General features: G+C 42.6%; 1 protein-coding gene across 1 annotated transcript in view; it reads right to left on the bottom strand.

The window, feature by feature from the left end:
- Window positions 1-23122, bottom strand: part of LOC135995784 (sphingosine-1-phosphate transporter SPNS2-like) — a 124905-nt gene that overhangs the window by 64626 nt on the left and 37157 nt on the right. Inside the window, exon 3 of the mRNA XM_065647318.1 lies at window positions 3217-3353. Within this exon, the coding sequence (XP_065503390.1) occupies window positions 3217-3353 (137 nt within the window). The remainder of the gene's footprint in view (window positions 1-3216; window positions 3354-23122) is intronic.

The raw sequence follows: 23122 nt of genomic DNA, 5'->3' as shown, positions 1-23122 counted from the left end.
CTTGCTACTATTTTGCTATGCAAGGAATTCATGCATTGTTGTTTTCTGTAACTATCACCTCCTACATGCTCTGGAACTAACCTCAAATTTTGGTCTGATTTTCTTTTTGCCCTGTAAGAGCCTATTATTTAGTTATTTAGTAGCTACTAGCAGATGAGAGACTCATTCTTCATTTATTCAACAGTCATTATTCCATGTTAAAAGTCCAAATATATTTGGTAATAAATAACTAAGGATATTTTAATAAGTAGTTACAAACCTTAATGCAGTGCTTTCTAGCAACTATGTGTCTGCATGGTATATATATCCAATTCCCTGTTTTATCTGCCAGTTTTCAGTCACTATCTTTTTAACCTAAACAGCATGAAATAGCATTTAGATAGTATCTTAGATGAACTGTTTCGTTGTGCTCCAATCCTTTTTTCCAGATCAAATTCCATCTCTCTGAGGTATTTTCTCACTCTGTGTCTTCTTCTTTCCACACGGCTATTTACTGAGTAACTTGACAGATAAGAATTAACACGTCCTTTTCTGTATGCTTGTTTGCACAACAAAGTACAAATAATCTAGATACTCAGTCAAGTGATAGTATTTTGATTGTTTTCCTTTAAGTGTTCAAATTTCAGCCAGGAACTAACACCACACTGCCAAAAACCTTTACAAATTGGGTGTCTTCAGAGCCCACCAGCTCTGTTGCTGGATTTCTGCCTTTGTTAAGCTGCCTCTTCCCATTTACACTCCGAATCTGGACTCTGCGGACGCGTACTCTAATTACACAGTGACAGTGCGCACGAGGCACGAGATGCTGTCAAAATTGGAAAAAAGGCAATCCCTGAAGGCACAGTTAGCTATTTCTAATGAAAGTCTATTGTTTCCACCTACTTCAGTATTTTTGCTGTCTCCACACCTGAGTTTACTGTGCAGTCTTGCAATGGACTCAGCCTGTGCCAACTTGCTCCTTCTAGCCCCGTGTTTTCACGTTGATTTGGGTGTGAGTGCTTATCTATTTATAGTAGCCTCACCGCTGCTTTTACTTGTGCCAGCAAAGAGTTCTTCGTATTTCAGCTCCTAGCTTTCCTCCCTGACAAACACACATACAATCTTAAAAGAAAGAAAAAATGCTGAGAGAAGAGCCAGTGTTTTGCTCCTCTAATGAATCGTAGAAGAGAAAGATCAGGAAAAATGCTCTCTCTGACCCTATTTCTCATTAGCACTTCAGGAATTCACCTTGTTCAATGTGGCGTGTCTTCCCACTTAGAGATAAGACCTCCAAAATTATAGCAAAGTGGAAAGCGACACTATGCGAAGTTGGGATTATTTTTATGAACATGCTCAACTGCTGCAACCGTTGGGTTGAGCACATCCATACAGCAACTGCGAAATTTTCCTGTGATCTCTTGGAGTCAAAATCGAGAGCTGGGAATGAGACCTCTAGCTTAATCGAGAAGTTTTCGGGTAGAGTTGAAGGTCACAGTAAAAACGGGACAGGGTATTTTTCTAAGTACTTGGGTGGGTTTTGTCCAAGGTTGTGGTTTGGGTCCAGAGTTAGTACTGATGCAAATCCAGAAGGAATTAACACAGGTTGGGCAATTTTTATCCTTTCTCTCTTGTGACTTCCAAAACACTGAAGTTTGTATTCCAAACATAATTCAGCTTTATAAACATTATTCTCCCTTTCTTTGGCTAAAAATACGTCACTTCCACTCTGAGCTCCTGTATACTGATGACCGTATATATTAATCCCTGAACTACTTCAGCTAATAAACCCCAAATCCTTAAACTGAATACCAACTCTGAAAACACAGATTACATCAGTCCAGTTCCAGTGTTCCACTATTTGCAAGTCCATTGCAGAGAGAGGGATGAAAAATTGAGCATGAATGTATGTTCCTAACATGAGAAGTGTTTATAAGCAGGTAATTGGTTCCTTCATAAAATTCTTCCCTCTTGCGCTTTCACCACAGCTGCTTTTGCAGAACGTTATGAAGATAAATTTAGGAAAAAAACAAAACAAACCAAAATCAAAACCAATACCCTCTTCGTTTGAGACAGGAGATGTTCTTTCTCTGGAAAGGATGCTTCTTGGCCAATTCTAAACCCAGAACAATTCACTGAGTTAAGGCTTCTACATTTGACTATATGCATTTTTCTGTAGAAATACAGCAACACTCAATCCAACGTGAAAGCCAGACAGACACGTGACTGCCACTGCCCGCTTTAGGTGGAAATTCTCTTTTATTAGAAACTGCAGAGCACGTGTGTGGGCAGGAGGGAGCAGGGCGGAGAGGTTTAGTTCCTGGTTGTCATTCTTTAGGCGTGACCACAATGCTGCAATTTCTGGAACGCAGCTGGACAGAAAGGATGAGGAATGTCCCTACCTCCCTTGGGGAAATTGGTCTGATGATGCCAGGAGCTGTGATTTGTCTCTCCAGGAATGTTGCCACCTGCAGCAATTAAGCCTCCTCTAAAATATTATTTAAACAAGATGATATTTTTTCCTCAGAAACTGCCAGATCATTGTTTCCTCCAAGTGCCTCTGACAGGCATGAAAATTAATGCAATGAGGAGTCCTGAAAGTGGGGTGCTGTGGCAGTCCTGAAAGTAGGTGAGGGATGCTGTACATGGCTTGACAAAATTAAGTGAGCCTGACAACTCCATCATCAGTTCCCCAGACACATCCATCAACGAGCGTTAAAGGAGCTGAACGAGTGTCTAATCTCTGAGCTATCATCCACCTTCGCCGCCTTTGTTGGACAGGAAACACAGCGCAGGCATAAAACCACTGCTGGATGCATTTTATCATTCCACACACCACAAGCAGACTTCTCAACAAACCCCAATGGCTTCTCTTACATACCAGAAGAGAACCACTCTATAGACAAGGATTTGTCTTTCAAGTTTTTAAAGTTTCTTTAAGATCTCCCTCAAAACAAAACCTTTCTGTCTACAGAAACTCTTGCTTAGATATGCTTCACCTGTTGTTTTTTATGTATGTACATGATCAAAGAACAACAGCTTTCACGGTTAAGAAAACACAGTTATACAGACCACACTTCACCTACAAAAGGTCAGATAACGCAATGTGCTCTATGTCAAATACACAGCAGAAGGGTACGTTCTCCTCGAACACACTGTGATGGGGGGTCAGGAGTTTTTTAGGAACGTATCGTCCATCTTTTCAGGACACCCTGCAAAGTATCTTTACAAAGATCTTACCTGTTCAGTGATGAAGGAGCTTGAAAAAGTGACGGCTGACCAAAAGAAGATCCCACAGCTGAGAATGATCTTTCTGTTGAAACGGTCACCAAGGTAACCAAAGATGGGTGCTGCAACCATGAAACTACAGATGAAAACTGCAAAGGGGAGAAAAAGGAAAAGAAACATTTAATAAACATCAGGCCAAGAACATGAAAACTAATTTTCTGCAAGCCAAATCCTCAAGAGAGCAGTTCCATTTAATTAGATGTTCTGCAGCCCTGACTTACGAAGTTGTGCAGTCTGATCGGCTTTAAGAAGTCAGCGTTTCCTTAATCAAACAGATTTTTCATTCCCTGAGAAACTTCAGAGCAGTGAACTCATATTGCATCTGAAAGCACCAGGCCCTCTCAGCCCGCTGGGAGCTCAGCATCCAGGAATGTGCAAAACCAGGACAGAATAAATTCAGAGCTTCAGCCTACATGTCACTGAGAAGGTGAAGTGGAGGTTGGAAGGAGTTTTGAGCAAACAGAGAACAAGCCAAGGGCTCCTTGCTGGCTCTTGCAGCACAGATCAGAGAGAAAGGCCACAGAAATAGAAGTTATTTCATCCTTCCTAGCGGTTATTTTAGAGCAACCATGAAACAATGAGGAAAAAGAGTCAACACTACAGTCATCCTACTGGCACCGGCCCTGTAGTTAGACAGAAAGCTCCCACCTCATTAGATCCTTTCACCAGCACTGAACTTACATTTAAACCCATCGCTGAGCAACAATTTCACTAAAAGAAAGAGTTTTAACCTACGAAGCCCGAACAGGCCAGGAATGTCCTCACCTGAAAGATTACAAGTTCACCTTCCACCCCAAAAAACCCCAAAGCACTAACCCAAGACCTTCTGTCATGTAGGAATGAGGCTCTTGATAGAAAAACCTCTGCAAAATCTCAGCTTCAGAGTTCTCTCCTCCAGCCAAGCTCAAAACCACTGAAAATACCTGAAATGGGGCACTCACACCATATCCACCATTAAGTTGGAACTTGGCAGAAATTGCCAGATTTTAAGCCAATTTATACCTGGCTTTTGCGTGTCCACATTAGTGGTTTGGATAAGAGCAACGGCATCAGTTTTACTGCTGCGTAGTATGAACTTTTTGACTTTCACCGACTGGCTGGGTTCAGCAAAGCCAAAAGGATTTGGGTAGGACACCAGAATACCTGGAGATCTCTCGTTAGCACAGAGTTCTGACTCTCACAATTATTGGGCAGTTCCTGGGTGGGCTTTTGGTGTTGTCTAACTGGCTGTCTTTTATAAGGGGAAGGATGGGAGACAGAATATGGGGAAAAAAAGGCAAGAGCAGAAGACACACACTCCTTTGGTTGGAATGTGTGCATAAATTAAACCGGTTAGGACCCAAATTTTGAATTTTTCATGACTGATGATATATGATAGCTCAAAAACATGCAGAATGCTGAACTGAGAAATGATCTAAATGTCTCTTCTTTTTTAATATATTAAGATGTCAAAGCTGCTTTATAAATAATACATAGCCATTTGCATCCGTATTTTGTGAGCCATATGACTGTATGTCAATTTTGCACTGTGATATTTGATAGGAATTACAGATTTCCTCTTTTTACATTCATAGTAAAATGAATGGAGATAATACCAAAATGTTAAGACATGAAAAGAAGCACATGCAACATGATATCACACATTTCAATAGTAACACTATGCATAATGTTGCTGTTAAGCTAGCACATAAACCTTATTGACAGACAGGACACTCCGTCCCTGCATCTATCCCAAAATCCTTGCGCAGACAAAACCTGTCGTGCTCACCCACCCCTGCAGACATCCCCGAAACCCCCCCATCTCCAGGGAACTTGGCTGTAGTAGATCAGAAGTGGTTTAAAAATCTCAGCTCTACAAAGGTACATCTGCACTGGCCCCAGCCCAACAAGGTACTTAAGCACATGCTTGTTTTAAACACTTTTGAGTCATCAATTCCATGATTAAGTGCTTTCCTGAATTAACACCAAAGAGCTTGGCACCTTGCAAAGTTGGTGTGGCAACCTGGCATGAAGGGTATGGGGCTGTTTATTGGGAATGAGAAGCAGAAAATGACTCTGACTCATACCAAGCAGCATGCCCACTGCAATTTGATCTTACCTTTGGAAGGACAGTGACATTCATTCATCTCAGAATCAGATATTCTGCCGTTTTTATGATATAAAAAGACATGAAGCTAAAAAAGCTTCTAAGGGAAAGCCAGAAACATCCAAGTCAGCATCCCACCATTTCAAATACCAAATAACCTGATTAATTAAACTTTGAGACATGGAGAATGTGATCCAAAATTCACATTAAGCAGTGGGATTATTAGCTTCAATGACCTCTGGATGATAACTGCAAAGTCTAATTCTGGAATTTGGGCAAAAGCAGGCAAAAAGCACAAACCTCCTCTTTCCAATAAAACAAACCTAAAAAAAAGATTGTCCAATGCCTCTCCAATAACATACATCCTGCTGTTACTCAAATCCCTTTGGAGAATTTATTTTTGGAAGATTCTGAACTGAGCTGTGAGCTTTGTCACCGGTAAGCAGCTGACTTGACAGCTCCACAAGGTGTAAAATGAAAGGACAACAGAACCTAATAAATAATAGGTAATGGAACACAGCTGTCACAATAAGAAATGCAATTTATATCAGAGTATTTATGACCCAAATATGCATGAGAGCATTGATTGACTCAAACAAACACAGAATATGATGGCTGTGTGGTCTGTCAAAAGGATCTGCCTGTTACAGGCATTTCCCATGAATCAATTTTTACAATTACTCCTGCAAATGACAGATGAGACTCCTGATCAACAGACTGGGTTGGCGGAACTGAGGTGAATGAATCTAGGGCATGTTACCAGGTGGGATGGAAACCTGAGTTACTCCAGACCAGGAGCTGAGCAACGACTAAACACCATGAAGGAGAGTTCTTATCCAGAGGACAGAAACCTGCCAGCACGTTGAGCTGGACAGAGGAGCAGTGGGAACATGATTAATTTGTAGAGAAAGATGGGAACAGCATAACACAGAGTGGTGCATCCCAGGAAAGGAGCCTGGCACTTGTGCAGCCTCTTCCAATCTGGCTCCTCTCCTCCTTCCACAGCATTTGCTGCTCCTCACCCTCACCCACTCCCCAGTTAACATCCAAGTGACACCACGGCGGCTGCAGCTTCGGCTCAGCCCACTGCCACAAATCTTGTGCATTAGGAGAGAGCTGTGAGAGGGGCTGGCATTTCATTTGCCTTTTTCCAGTCAAAAGCTTCTCTTTCCATTTACACTTAAAGCCACCTCAGAATGTTACCAACTCTTGAGAAGATGGCCAGAGTCAGAAACCCATGGGGATTTGGGATGAGCTACTAGAAGGCAGTGAGGCCCTTTGGAGCGGCTGTTGGCAGGTATAGCTGTGTCAGTCACCAGTATGTAGCTGTACAGCTAATTTCCCTTGGTAAACGATCTCCAGCAGCGCCAGCAGAAGTGGCTCAGTCCCAGCACTGGGTGGAGCCGAGATACGTTTCTGCAGGAGCAAATTATCATGTGAACAAAGGATGAATAAACAGTCACATAATGAATACCATCCCAGGAGGGAGGTTCTTTTAAGTACAGGTATTTTCAAAAGGAGATCCCATTTGTCTTTATACCTCCCTTTGTGGCTCAGCTGCTGAAATGCCAACTGCGGTGAGAATGCAGGAAGAGGATAATTGCCCAAACAGGATGGATCGGTGTCTATTTCTGCCTCTGGATGCCTGTCCCACCCAGTACAGGTGCACAAGCACCCTCGCAGCCAGCACTCCCCAGCTTGTTCTGTATATGGCTGGAATTACAAAAATGTGCAGCATTAAAAAAAAAAAAAAAGTATATATATAAAAATTGTACTCTTCCCACCCAAACACCCATTAGAGAAGGAAAGCATCCTCCCCAGCCTCTCCTGCCTACTTCACGTTCTGTAGCTTCAGTTTTCTTTCAGGATTATGAGTTGGGAGCTGCCATTCAGCCCATGTTCCCCTCTCCAGGGCTGTCTGTGCACCCAGTGGAAAAGTAAATCTCCAGACAGTGGAAGCAAAAGAGATGAGGGGAGAGCGAGAAGCTGTAGACTTTATATTTAACAGTCACAAAAAGCTCCTGCCTACTAGAACTGGACTTCATTGCTCCTATTTTTCTCTTCTTTCCCTCCAAACAAAAATTTACCTAGTGTTACTCTACAAGTGTTCCCTGAAACGGCTCTGACCCCTCAGCTCTCCACTCTGTGATTCCAAAGACACTGTTGCCTCTGTCTCACTTGCTCTTTTCTTGCGTGGACTGATCAACCCTTTGTGTCTCAGTGAGGGGCTTCTCCTGCCAGTGGGTCATCCACGTAGTATAACCAAGAAGGAAGAAACACATTGACACAGAGGCACATGCAGAGGCTGCATTCCTCAGTTACTGGAAGGGTGAGAAGATCACAGGCACCTTCAAGAAAAGATCCCTTCTTTTGGTTTGGACTTCAAGCACACGGGGTTTATTTTTTCCTACCAGGAATAAAGCTAGAAAGGTTCAGGTAAAAATAGCTTGCTCTCTCTATGCAGGGATGTTCAACAAGAGAAAAAGCAGTGGCTATCTTTGAGCTCTGAGTCAGGATGAAACCGTATATACACGTCTAATTGAGTGCTGACAATGTGCTTGGCTCTGTGGAAGGCAAACCCAGGCAGCCTCTGCCTCAAGGGACCGGCAATCCACTTACACACAGCAAAGAACTATGTGCTGCAAGGTTGTTAATATTTTCCCAACAACAAATTTCCAAACAATGAGAACGCCTAAACACCCAGCTCGCTCTGGATGGGATAATTCACGGGTGTGTACAAGCACGATCCTGCTCCTTCTGCATGAGGCGCTGCCCCGCTGGGATGTGTCGGAGCCACTTCTGCTCCAGGGACTGTTGGTGGTGACTGCACGTGTTGCTCAAGCTGCTTACGGTACCAACCTGACATTGACCTGCAACGGTGAATAAAGACCCTCCCATCAGCCCAACCAGTCCCTCTGTTTCAAAAACGTTTTTGCAATGCTTCTTTCCTATTTTTATTACAGTTTTATGCTATAAGACTACTACTCAGCACATACATACATAGCATATTTAATCACAGTGAGGCTTGGGACAATTTAGAAAGGAAGTTAAACATCATTAATTTCTGCTTCAGGGTTAAGGAAATTAAGACACAGACAAGTGACCTGCAAAGAATGAACTACAGACATCTTAAACCCACACAGGTCTTCCAGCTTCAGCAGTGTCCTGTTTACAGGACTGTATCTATGCTAAAGATATTTTTGAAGGTCTACAATCACAATTAAAAGTGACTTTTTTTTTTTTCTTACAGCACCATACAAGCCAAGCAAGAACAAAGATCCTTTTGTGCTACTTATCATTCAACCTGATAATTCAGACATAACATGGTGATGTGACCAAGGTAAAAGTGACATCTGACTATGGGGCAATTCGAGGCCCTGGGAAATCTCAGCAATGTGATTTAAAACATCCATCATTTGATGGAGATGAATTCTTACAATATAATTGCTTGTACAAAATACCACCCTTCAGATCATCATTTTCACAAACTCCACTACAGGTACACTGTTATATCACTCTCCACGAGGAATTTGTTTTACTTCATTGCTAATTCAACAGCCAACAGATGGATCATGTTACTGCAGTTTGCCAAGTGCAAAATACAAGATCACTGGGTTCCAGACTATCATGCAGACTAGAAGTTTCTGACAAGTGTAAGGAGCTTTGAAACATACCATCAGCTCCATATGTCATACAAAGCTGTCATATACCAACAGCATTGAACACAGGAGATTTGAAAAAAAAGGCTTGAGAACACACCAAATCAATTGGAGTTAAGCATATGAATGTTTGGTTGGGATGTGTCCTGAAATGCCATCCCAGAACAGACCATGGTACAAGACGGAACAGAGAATTTAATAAATGCCTCATTCTTGTGTGCTTGTGTCCTTAGCAAATTAACGAGGCAAAACCAGTCCTTTAAAAGGTGTGGACCAAACTACTCACACTGTTTGCGTTTCTCTAGTGTCTCTGTGTTTGGCAGGACACTAGATTGCTCTTCCCTCACTGCAGATGCCTCTCATCAGTATTCAAGCTCCAATCTTGTCTCCTCCCTAGGCAGCATGCTGCAACATGAGGTGCCAGTTTTTTCCTTAGAGTAAACTGATATAAAATATAAACAACATGTTCAGGATGACTCTATACACACACAGTTGACGTACACATGTACATTGAGAAGGCTGCTGCCGTACGATCCCACTCCATTTCATTTGCTGTGACAGGGTCAGGACCTGGTTACAAAAACACAGTTGTGAAGACAGACAAGGCTCGAACACAGTTTTCCTGGCAAGTTCATGATTGACTCAACATCACACAAGATGCTGCCCTGGGAAGAATTCAGTACTGATAATTCCACCCCTCATATTCCCAGCAAAGGATATCCTGAAAGCTTGTTTTGTTCACCTTCGCCAACAAGAATAATTGATTCAGCGGGAATTGTTGGGAAATCCATTCCTTGGAAACGGAAAATCAGATAAGAAGAGCCAGAAAACCAGCCCGATAACACACTAATGCCACCTGAGCTTTGCAGGGAACTGTGTTGGGCAAAGAACAACCACTATGGTCAAATAAAAGTAATTGCTGTCATAAATGCCATATAAAGTACAATATGTCATTGGTCCATACAGTGGTGAGTATGTGACGTTATGGATGTGAGAGTGATTTCCCTCCCTCTGTGCATTGCTGCATAGGGATGGAGGAATATTTCTCTTCAGTCCCAAATGCCTAGACAAGAAATAACTCTAATGAAAGTGAAGCCTAAAAAGGGAAATGACCCTTACACATGAGTCCTGTTGCCCACAGACCAGAGTTCAGTGGCCACGGCAGCTCCGTACACGAGTGGCCTTACAGATAAAATCATCCAAGGAAAGACAAACAATGTCTCCAGCCCACTTTCTATAGACCTCAGTCACTATCTCTATAAAACTGATCACTATGGTTCCCACTTCTACGGTCCATAGCACACCAGCACTCCCTAAAGTGTAGTAACGATGCTCCTCTCACTTAGGCCTGACTAATATTGCTATAACATTTCAAAGTTTGAAATCAGTCTTGGTTTTCAGATTCAAGCAGTCAGCATTGTAATGACAAAAAAAAAAGGCTTTGAATTGAAAGCCAAGATCTAAGACAGCACTCAAATTTTTCACTTTTAAAAAAAATTAATTTCCAATACTATGTCAATTTGAAGTTGCATTTAAAGATTCAGCTGTTAATATCTTCCTTATTGCTAAAGCAATTAAGGTTATTCACAGTTATTATTTCACATCCATTTTCCACATCCACTGAGGTCCAATTGTATCATGCCGTACTACAAAATTTCGCGTATAGTGGAAAAGCAAGCATTTTACTGTGCTGTTTGTTCTCTCTAGATGTCCAGCAAATTTACTTGCAGCCAGAGCTAACTTGGCAGTAGATTAAATTTTGAACACCTGTACACATAATTTAAAATAAAAGAGGAAAAACCCAAACCCACCTTCTGCTTTTCACTTTGGGAATTACAGTGATTACATTACTGTTGTTTTAAAGGGATTTGGGCCACCTGAACATCAATAAACCTGTTACTGCATTCCTAGGGGTGTGCTTCATAAGACAATGCTGCAGGCAGCAATGCCAAGGAAGGGTTCCAGTGTCCAGCTCACAGCCCAGCGCTCCCCTCTGCCTAAACTGGGGCTGGCCTGACCCTGCAGCGAGCAGGTTCTGGGAGACCAGCACATACACAACCTCAGAGAACATGTTTTGCAATAAAATAAATATGTGTATTCGCTAGCAGAATGTCTTCTGTGCCTACACAGTGTGTTTGATTAGGGGATTAAAATTTACCGGTGAGAACACTTGAGGAGGAGGAGCAGACACCAGCTCTCCTCATCAACTAAAAAAAAAAAAATGTTCACATCTGGGTCGGTTCCACAATCTCGTTCATTATATGGCGGCCAAAAAGATGGGGCAGGAACAGGAGGTTGTGGCAGAGTTTGCTTTCCGTGGCAGTGCCATCCAAAAGGCATGTAAATTATTGACAAAAACAGCATTATGTTGCTGACACTGAGCAGCAGCACCCAGAAAATGAGCTTGGCTGTCAGTGTTTAAACTCTGCTTTTGCATTTCTTTACCATTTGGAAATGTAAGTTAAGGCCACTTTTGTTTTATGGCCACTTCCACTTTAAGTTGTTTTGCTGCAAAATGCTTTTAGTGTGGTTTGATTTAGACTCCTGACCAAAGTCAATGGAAGGACTCCCACTTCATTCAGTGGGCATTGGAGCTGAGTTTTTTGTTTAGATACAATTGCTTACGAATCCCAAATGAGAGCAGAGATCAGAACCTCTTTACCAGTAAACACATTTTAGTACTTGTAAGTTTACTGCATCCCTGTAACATAAAAGGTTATTACTGGGAAAAGTACAGAGAGCATCAAAAAGAATTGTTAAAAGGACAAAACAGATCCTTTTACAGGAAAACATTAAACATACTGGAAAAGAAACACCTGGTGTGGGATACAGAAGAGATCCAGCACCATGAGTAGCATTGAAAAGGGGAAAACTGAATTACCTTCTCTCTTACAGACGGACCAGGTGGCATCAAATAAGACTGGCAGCTGCAAAATTCAAATCAAAGGAGATACTTCATGCACGAAACTTCACTAAACACTGGGATTTTATCATGGGAGGCTATGGGAGCTCAGAGTTTATGTTATTTCAAAACAGGATTGGACAAAGTCCTGGAAGAATACTAATTTAAGGACTGTTAAAGATAACACCTCTGGTTCAGAAAGTCCTCAGCTATCCAGTTGATAGGGTATACCAAGGAACTACCACCATAATCTTGCACTGTACTTTTCTTTTTTTCCCTATATATGTACTTTTGATCACAATCAAAGGCTGAATAGTATACTAAAAGGACCTCTGGTCTGGACTGGTACAACTATTCCGATGTTATTCTGAAAAAAAAATAAAATTAGGAAGACAAAATCGCATCTGCATCATTTCCACCAGCTTGATTAGGTAATGGCTTATTAACACATCACTGAGTTGCACCTAAAATTATTTCTAAAAGCTGGAACATGGTGTTCAGTTACATTTCTGAATCGACAAGTGATTTTGTCTGGGCACATGCACACTCACAGGATAAAGTAATGAAGTACTCAGCCAGCTAACAAAGCTTTGTCCTCTTGCAATTTCTTCTCCATTTGACTTAACTGGCTCTGGCTGTTTGAGAACTTTGCAGGTTAACACAGCGGAGCGAAGTGGGACGTCAGTCCTTCCTGGCTGCGGACTCGGTGCTCACACTACGCGCAACATGGGCTGGTTTCCATTGTGCAATCAGTTGTAGGGAAAGTTCATTAACTTAGCTAGCCAACTAGGATGGATTTGTATTCATCCTGGTCAATCCTGAATTAGACGTGAGATCCCAGAGGTACCGAGATTGGTCAATAGCTTTGCAGTGCTGCTACATCAGGAGTGACACTGCTACAGGATTGTTTTTGCCTCGACGTGACTAAAACACACTTTAAAAATCTTCACTGCTGTTACAGAAACAGCCAGTGATCGCTCCTAGCCCTCACGAGAGTTTGCACCTGAAAGACCAGTGGGTTTGCTTTTCCCTTTCTGGGTAGTTTTTCAGAACATCCTGCACATGTGCCACCCACCCAAGAGCTTCAACCCCAAATAAACCTGCAGCAGAGAGCAGGATGAAGCAGCAATACCAAGGGCTCAGGGCCGGAGAAAGGTGCCTTGAGAAAAGCATTTAAATAACCACAAAACCAAAGGATGTTTATTTTATTCTATATTCCCTTCCTCTACTGGAGATCTTTCTTTTTCCATCGCAGTTACGATACCAGGCACACACTGCAGCCGCATTCACAGAAGCCTTTGGGAATGAAGGTGAGATCTTTGAAAAGAACTGGTCAGACTTTCCCTTGTGCGAGAACTTCTGTAGCCACCTGGAGAGGAAAATCAGGGACTGGCGAGGACTGAAAACTGACCTTGTATCTCTTCTGGCAGGAGGGAATGGCCGGGAGCAAACCAGGTTCCTTGGGCAGGACCAGTGACCTGCACCTTGGCCCGTGAAGCCTTTTTGACCACAGCGTGCACTTAAACACACCGAGAAACAGCAGCCTACACCTGATAATGCAGAATAATCTAAATCCCTTGATCCCTGAAATCTGCATTGAGCGCCATGAATTAGATCTAACTAGCAATAAAACACTTTAAATCTGTTATTCACTTAACAGAATGATACATCATTTGTATAAATAGAAATAATGTTCCTTGTTTCCAATGACAGATAAAGGGGGAAGGCTGCTTTCATCCTAAAATGAAGTTTACCACCCTTCTTTACAACTGCACCACTAATCCTGCATCCTACCTCAACTGACATTTTAATTTCAAATAATTATCCAGAGTGCAATAGGAACTATTCTGCCTCAAAGAGAAATCAAGCTCTAAACCTGCTTCCTGCAGCAGTGAGAGAACAGGAGAGAGAGGAGACGCTTTGGAAGTACGGTGTGTTACTGATAAATTCTTTGCTACATGGAATTTACCAACAGCAGCAGCAGCAGCTTCCTAAGAAAAACAATGCAATAGGAAGTGCTTCCCCTTCTCTTTAGAGCAGAATCAATAGTTCTTCATGCCATGGTACTCAAGGAGACTTGCTAAAAGAAAAGTTCATCTGACATATTCTCAACCCAGAGCTTTTGTCAGACGCCAGGTTTCTTTGGGTTTGTTTTTAAAAAGGCAATTCCCAAATAAATGACTATTCTGCAGTAGGAATGCCTTGCTAATCTCTACACATGAGCTCCTACTAGCTGCTGGTTGTATTTACAAAGCAGGAGAAACCCTGCGGTGCCCAAACATATACTCCATAAATACGTTGCACGACCAGGTAGGGCACAGGGCAGGCAACGTGGGTACAGTTCCATTGCAGGGCAAGGGATTCAGGGACGGCTGCGGCACAGACGCTGGTTTTGCCAGAAAGAGCCCCTGGGCCATCGCTTCCCACTGTGGCCATGAGCTCAGGGGATCTGGCAGCTGCTCGTCCCAAGGGCTGGATGGAGAGAACTGAGAGGATGCTGCGGGCGGCAAGAAAAAGTGACATCAAAGCCTCGCAAATCCACAGGGTTCTGCTCTGGGAACGGAGGGGGACACAGTTCTTTGCTGACATTCTCCCCAGGCAGCCAGTGGGACTGATTGATTCAGTTTTAATTATTATTACAGTTCTTTAGGGAGCTGTTGTACCATCTATAGTGGTCTTGGCAAAACACACGCTCCCTCTTTGGAAGGGAAAACGGCCATCCTCTTAAATTCTGAATTTGCCAACCATTAACTCAGCACTGATGGCCTTCTTACAAAGATTTTCCACTCTGGCCAGGACAGAGGTATGAAATGAGACTTTACTCTCCAGCTTTTAATGTCTATTATTGACACCCACCAAAGCTGTCCTATTGAGAGTTAAAACCGTTCCAGAAATGTTCCAGAAATGTTCCAGAAATTGCTCGGGAAAGCATTAAACACAGGGGAAATGGGCAGGAAAAGCTCTGGGGTGAACGGGGGATCTCCAGTGCACACCAGACCCTGCTCTGCTGTTACCACAGCTGGGCAGGAGCAGAGCGCCCGTGTCTGCGCAGGGAAAGACAAGGAATGGCATCCACAACCTGCATTTCTACATATTTCATATTTTTTCATTTGTGCAAAGAAAAGTATGTCAGGGTTTTGTAGCAAACCCATTTCACACCACTCTGCAAAATTGTTACCTTTCCAATTCAAGCCATACATATTCAAGAGTGCTTTTAGGAGCCCAGGAAAATGGCATCTTTTGAAAAAATCAATAAAACCTCAATAACTAAGAAAATTATCAGTCTGAAAAGAAAAAAAATGCTGATTCATCTGTGTATTGTAGCCAACTTCCTCCACAGAGGTCAGGTCAGATCTTTCTAAATTTCTAAACAGACTGATTTCACCCTGGTCTTACACTGCCTGGCTCTACTTATCTGGAGGAAGGCAAATATTTGTCAGATTAAACTGAGTTTTAAGAGATGAAAATATATTACCTCTCATCACAAGAAATTCAAGAGGACATCTGAAATATTTGATTTTTATTCACTTGCTCTAAGATCCAGGCAGCACTAACACGGGATATTGCTCTTAAAATCTTGCCATCTGCAGTCTTACACTAATTCACTTTTTCAGGACTAAAAATCACTGTGGAATGGGAATATGCTAAAATCCACAGAAGATACGGATGTAAAAGCAACTGTAGGTGATTGCTTCTGTTTGATGCTAATCCAAAAGCCTGAGATTGTCTTATTTTCCTCAAAGGTTTTCCTGCAACTTTCCTCTCTACCAGGGATGTTAGTGCTTGGTATAGATAACATCATATTTGTTAGTGGAAGCACTTAGATTTCATAACACTGCCCACGAAATCCTTACTTCTAAAAAGCTGCTTGCTGGTCACAGAGGGAATTTCGGTATTTTGTCCTGCTCAACAGCCTGGTTTTTTCTGAGTTGCCTGTAAAATACAATAGTCTCTCATGCAATGACAGCTCTTGCTATGTAAGCTACCACCCATCCAAGCCTGGACCAAAACCATGCTAATAGTACAGAGGAAATTTCTGTAGTGCTGACTGGGTTTCCATTAAAAGCAGCAACACAGGAGGAGAGTGAAACATCTCTCGATGGCATCTTGCAGTTTCCCCTTAACAGCAGCATCCATCTTTCTGCCTAAGGCGTTGGCAGTGAATGAACAGTAACAAATCCCCCAATAAAAGATCTTTCATGTAACCTCAGGAGACCACTTCATAATAACATGAGAACAATGGCAACAGATCAGAAAACCATGTAGCTTTGCATCCTGTCTGTGACAGTGACAGCAATCGGATCCTTCCGAGAAAAGTACATAAAATTCCCGCACAGCAGCTGAATTCCTCCGAGGCCGCTTAAGCCCTCCCGAGAATTATAATGTGTTATCCACATAAAGATCTGGTCTTTTAAGCTCTGGCCCTGACAACATTCCTTGTGGCATTCATTTCCTCAAGGTAACTGCTCCCTGATCAGTTTTTGGAGTGCTTTCCAGCAAAGTGACCTGTAGCGATTGTATCTGCATTATGTGGAAAACAGTAGAAAAACACACCCCCCACCTTTTCAAGACATTCATTTCTTTATGTGCTTTTACATTGCCTTTCCCTTATTTTTAAGAGCGAGCAAAATAATAATACAGATTATCTTTAAAACTGCCCCTGTAAGGAGGAAGCAAAGGGCGTGCATGTGAAGACAAAATGTCCATATGCGCAGGGGCTGGGCAGCCAAATTGGACTAGACACGTCATGTGTGTAAATGCACTTGCTGTCTCGTTTCATTATGAGTCGCATATTCTCTAAAAGGCAAGGAAGGAACCATTTGTGCTCTCACCCTGCACCCTGAACTAATTCTTATTTGTTTTATTACCCAAGTCATTACACTTGCACAGTCACAGACAGTATGTGTTTAGATAAAATTCACCAGTAGCTGCAAGGGCCAGGAAATAAAACACTGAACCAGCGACCGGGGCCAATTAACAGAACAACGCGGGTCAGGGAGGAGTTTGGATGTGCCAGACAGCAAGATCTACCTGTGGCACAAAACAAGGCTCTTGCCTCCCAGCAGGTACCATGCTGCTTTCTGATAAAGTCCATCAAGTAACTCCACTCATGCTTCTCTTAGGGACTGGCATCAAAACGACAAGAGATGGGCTTTCCAGCCAACCACCAAACCCCAACCTCCTAACGAGATCCACGAGCAAGACACAGGCATTGAGAACGTGATCTTACGACATCCAGAACACCCTCAAGTCCCACAGCTGTGAGTGTCCCATCAGCATTCCAGAAGCAGTGGTCTGGGCACACAACAGGGCTCATAAATCCTTTCTACTTCTATCCAACTCCACACGATGCCCATCAGCACTTAACCAGCCCTCTGCCAGGGTACAGAGCTACAGGATTATCCATCTACTTTCTCAAATGCCAGCAACATTTCAACAGGTTTTTGTACCACAAACACAAAGAAACATCACTACCGACTGCAATTTGCAATTACGTATTGAGTAGTAGGACAAGGCAGCTGAACAAACAGCAGGCCACAAAGAAACGCCTACAATGACAAGTAGTCTTCATCCTACAACGAGGGATCACAGAGTATGTAAGGAAGCCTTGGTCACAATTCTAAGTGACTAGTGCTATTTTACAGAAATTATTCGCTGACTCAATTTTGCTAGCAGTATTTAGAAATGCTCTTGCCTCTTGCTGTTATAAGTGGCACTTTAGACAAAGAGCAAGTGTTTCACAGTGGCTGGGTGGCCTTCAAAAAGGCATAAACTCATTTAAGGAAATTGTTGAAATAGTGAAGTATCCCAATGTTTAGTTTGCCATGGTTTGTCAAAGGAAAAGGATCATAACTCCACTGAAGAATGAATCAGGTCTCTGTCTTACAGTTGTTACTTCTAAGATTATCACCCCAGTGTCATCCCTGACTTGCAAAAACACTTTAATACCAAGTTAAACTGCAGCTCCAGGGCTGAGCTTTGCAACTAAACTTGCGCCTGTGGATAAAAGAACATGACCTCTGTAAAAGATCCCAGGGTTAACAGTAGTTTCAAGAGCCATGGTGTGTGACTGGACCCTGTTTTAAATAATCCCTTGTTTTAAATCTCGTCTGACTAGTACCTTCCTGGTAGAATGAGTCCTGCTGGAAAACAACATACTGCAATGAATACTGCGATGTGCAAGGTTTGCAAATACAATGCCTTCATGCATCATCAATTACATTAATGGAAAAAAGGAAAGACAATATTTGGTGAATCCAGGGACTGTTGACGTCTTAAAAAGCCCATTTCAATCAGGCCTAAATATGTAGAAGGTGAGACTAATGACTGACCAGTGGCCCATCTGCAGTGAGCTTCTGCTCAGCGCCTGTTCCATTCCTTTCCCTAGAGAACACACCATCATAAATGTCCCAAGACGCCAGCTGAGCTTCACTATTAGCAGCCCTGAACAGCCACAAACTGAACCTTGGGGGAAAACTTGTCTTGGCGTTGCCAGCAGTTTATTTGTCTGGTGATTAGGCAAAGGAGTCTGGTTCCATAAAGAAAAAGTTCAATAAGTACCAACAAGAAAAGCTAACTTGTTTTACACATAATGCAAACATTTTCTCAGCTCAGCGTGTCAGATACTGTATTTTCCAAGTTGTTGGAAGGTGTAACATTAGCAGCTGGTAGGAATATCTCACTGGGGAGCTTTTAGTGAAAATTCAACATCCATTGTATAATATCCTGTATTATTATTACCTTTGCTGCCATAAAACATCCTCGGTGAGAACAAGGACAACTTTGGACAGCCAAAGCGTTTCCCTGCTTGCAACAGGCAAAGAACACAGGAGTGAGTGCTATTCATCCCATCAAATAACTGGTGTTCACCTGAGATTTAAAAACCTAAGCCATCCTCAGTCATCTGCTTAAAACTTGAAAACAACTGAAGAGAGTTTTAGCAAAAAAAGTTTATGTTCATTTACGTTTTTTGTTAGAGTTAACTCTGAATTGGGATAAGTAATGGACTATGATCAGTAATATTTTCCCTCCAAAACCAGGTTCCCTGCATAATCTAAGCAGAAAAACGGTCTTTGCCCTGTAACCTTACATCAGCACACAGGAAAAATCCCGGAATATGTGCACAAATCAGGCTAAAGGGAGAGCATTGGGAGATTTCTTTTGACTTGGTGCAACAATACACCATTCATGCAATTTGGAATTACTAGTGTTAATAGGAATCTGGTTCTGCAGGCTTGTAACATTACTGAATACCATAAGGAATGTTCACTTTTTACGTAACTGATGCCCTGGAATTCATTTTCAAAGCCAGGTCTATGTGTCTACAGATGAGTCGCTCTCTCTTGAGCTGTGTGGGTCTATACATGGGAATCACTGCAGCTGGACAGAAATGTAGTTGCTGCTGCTTGGAACACACCACCCGTTTCAGCAGCTTATCACAGTTAAAGGCTACGGTTCCCAAAAGTGTGTTCCACAAAGTAAGAGCAATTGTTTTGTAGCCAGCCACACAGAAATATTATTTTATAGTGGTCTGATAATAAATCAATGCAAAAATATTATTGTAAGGATGCAGAGTGATCTGGTACTCAACGAAAAGGTTTGAGAAGCTCTGGATTGGGCGACACAATGTTAGAGAAGCAAAATGATCACATGGACTGGTCTAGGACCCCAACATTCCCACTACCACAAAACCACCCTGGTACTTCCAGAGTCCACCGGGTACCTGCAGTATTACAACAACTAACAGCGACAACAACTAAGCGCTCTTGCTTCATTGCAAGGCGGAACCTTAGCACTCCAGAGCTCCTTCACACTCTGTTAAGACTATTTGGTGTATCCAAATGATCTCTTCTCTCAAATCATACGCCTTCCCCAGCAGCAATGCTTCCAGCTATACCAGATTAACTTGGAAATCTCCCAGCAGGCACAGACTGAGCCTGAGCTCTTCATCAGCTGATCTCAGATCCCTGTATGAACACAGGCTCTTACACTCTTCACAACACGGTATGCTGCCCAGCAGAACTCTAGGGTTTGTGCTCCAAGAAAATGAGAGTTGTTCAGGTGTGGGAGGCAAGACAAAACCAAAACAATCTTGAAATAAATCTTTGAAGAGAGAACACTTCTGGAGCCCCTGGGATGAAGCACATTAAATATACAAAATGTACTATAAAAGTTAGTTCTGTTTTCTCACTCCCAGTTCATAGAAGACCATGACCCAACTTCCCTTAAAGTCAAAGCAAAAAATCTTACCCTCTGGGCTAACACTTACCTTTTAATTAGGCCCAATAGGTATCAGTAGCAGCTGTATGCACAGATCTAGATCAGGGTACAGAGAAGAAATACAGGGCTCTTTCTGATTTAAACCATACACAAACACTCGTCTGGTCACTACACTTGAAAATTAAACTTGCAGGCTCAGTGAAAAGCAAGAATTAAAGCTAAGAAGGTTTTCCATTTACTACCATAAGCTTTTAGTGTCATTGCAGAGGGTGACGAAAAAAATTAGGCTACTCATGAGGTATTGAATATAATTACACACCTCTCTTCCAGTAACTAGTAGTCATTAGATGTCTAATAATGGCATGAAAATAACTTAAAGTAACTCAAATGTTTATCTCCCTCTTTCAAAAGTCCAAATATGGTGTTAGTGAAAAAAGCAAAGGTGCCAAGACTAGCCCTTCTGAACTATTTCTGCATGAAACACACAATACACTGCATGTAACTGCTACTTTGGATTGCCTAGCTGGTATTAAGAGGAAGTTGTTTAAAAGCACTACACAATGCCAACAAAAATCTCATCTTCCACTGTAAAGAGCCTGAATGAAATGCTGAGGTTTGAGAAACATGTGTAGGGGGAGATGGACAGGCTACATTAAAAACTATTAGGGCTTTGGGTGCAATGATAACTACTTCTCTAGAATCTGTGGGAAATCTCTCCCCTTATTATTATAATAAATTACAGAAGTGAACACAACCTTGGCAGGAGGTGCTTGAACTGCAGCCTAAGGGAAAAGAGGCCAATATGCACTTACAGAACAGACATGCCACAGGCAGCCCAAGTGCGAGTATCTCTTGCAACAACCACCCCGAGTACCTGCCCTGTCTGAAAGGCCAAGGGTTAGGACAGACCTACCTTCTGCAAACAGGAAGACAGGACGGGAAAATGAATTGTTGTGTTAGTGGCCACGCAGTGTCATCGAATCAAGGTATCAATGAAGACAAGTCAGTCTGGAGAGTTTCCCTGTTCTAGTAACCTGCACTCACTTGCTGACAGGTACAATAAAAAGGCAAAGTGCAACACTGGCTCAAGCATTTACCTCCCATCAGCAGGAGGCAAGGACATCTTCCCCTCCTTCCCCTGCCCCTTCCCTTCCACCAAGGATTATTTACTTTGCAATCTAGGGCTGTCCAGTGAGGGTGCGCACTATAAACAGCATTTTTATAGTTTGGTCCTTGGTGTTCGGGGAACTGGGCTAGGGCACAAACACATTTTCCTATAACCTGCTCACTGATTCGAGAGAATGCTTTCATTCTTGATTGCAGAGGGATTTCCAAATAGGCTTAACTGCTTTCATGAATCAGATCCTCAGATTGCCATATCAGACACTACTCTAGCACGCAGGAAAAAAGGACTGTCGGAACTTGCAAAGGACTTACGTGGGCAACAATCAGGCAGTTGAGACTATCTCAACTCACTCTACCTTAATAAGTAAAAGAACCACCCTTGTCACAACATTAATCGAGGCACACTGAATGCAGAGCTCTGCTTTTTCATCTTTATCACTTAAACTGGAGCTGCGCTATACGAACTTCTCAATCCCTAGATCAGTGGCACGCTACAGAAGGCTGGAGAAGTTCCAAAAAATGATACAAAATCAGGTATGGACGAGGAAATGCGGGAAAAGGTTTCACTCACTGTTGATAGGACTTAGAGGATTCTCCTTTTAGCAGAGAGCTCCAGCTTGTCCTGGCATTCGGAGCCCAGACTGCCAGAGAAGGAACGTGGATTTAAGAATGCTTAGCATGGCTGGAGGAAGGGAAGGTGACGGTGGTGTCACCTGCTCTGGGTAGGGCACAGTGGTCCAAACCATTTGCAGTGATGAATCAAGACAAGCAAGTACAAATCATTCTGTCTTGCCTTCTGGCTTCGACACCTGAGATACCAGGGCCTTGGGAGGTGCTCTGGTGCAAGAAGTCATTCACTCAAAAGGAAAGGCCATGAATTTTAAGCAGAAAACAGGAAAGTCTCCAGAATATGAGTTCCTGTGTTCTAACAAGAAGAAAAGTTAAGCAGGTGCAGCGTGAAGTGAAAGATGTAGATTTGATTTAGTTACGCATAGCACAGATAAGAAGCAAGACTGTATGTATTCAGGTAGAAGCAGGTGGGAGAAAAGAAACATGCGGCACCTGCAACTCATGTATTACACACATACTCAAGGTTGGCACCTCATCCAGAGGCAGGGCTCTCTGTGTGGAATAAACTAAAAATGTTAGAACAGTATGGGCTGTCATCATAAGAAGGTGAGAGTCAAAGGGAGCTGAAAGAAAAACCTTAAGTGAACAAGCAAGTCTGATTTATCCCATCATTGCTCTCCACAATTTCTAGTCCCCTCCTCACTTCACATGCCCATAGCGTGGCTGATACAATCACAGCACACCAGAGCTGCTCGCATGTTTGCGAGGTTACACTAGGCCAGCTCAAGAGGTAGGGCAACTCAGGTTGGTAAAGGTTTCACTTTTCAAATGAACGGTTTTAGTTCGAGTTGACCCTTACAGGAAAAAAAGAGCCCATGACAAGATTCAAGAAAGTACCTGGCATCACTAGGCTTCCTGGGAAATCAGGGGCTGAAAGGCATTTGGGAGAATGCCCATCTCTCTCCAGGTGAGAAGAGACAAGTTCTTTCAGAGCCCCAGTTATCTATGATTATTCACCTTTAATGAGTCCCTCCAGATCTCACTTCCTTACAGTTCCTTGCTTCTGACCTTATGGGGTAAACTTTTGGTTACCAGAGTTTCCTCTAATGACATCCCTATGCTCTTTGTGAAGGCAGATACTTTTTCCCTCTGCATTTCAAACGAATCCTTGCCATACCCTCCATCTGATGCAGAAGTCCCCGCTGTTTTATGTGCCTTCCCCCGAGCCTGCGCTGCCTTAGCTGGAAGATTAAGGTGCCCATTAACAAGGATCAAACCTCCGGGTCTAAGCATTAA

Source organism: Caloenas nicobarica, chromosome 17 (assembly GCF_036013445.1).
Source record: "Caloenas nicobarica isolate bCalNic1 chromosome 17, bCalNic1.hap1, whole genome shotgun sequence".
Classification (NCBI taxonomy): Eukaryota; Metazoa; Chordata; class Aves; order Columbiformes; family Columbidae; genus Caloenas; species Caloenas nicobarica.
This window is presented reverse-complemented; position numbering and strand designations above follow the sequence as displayed.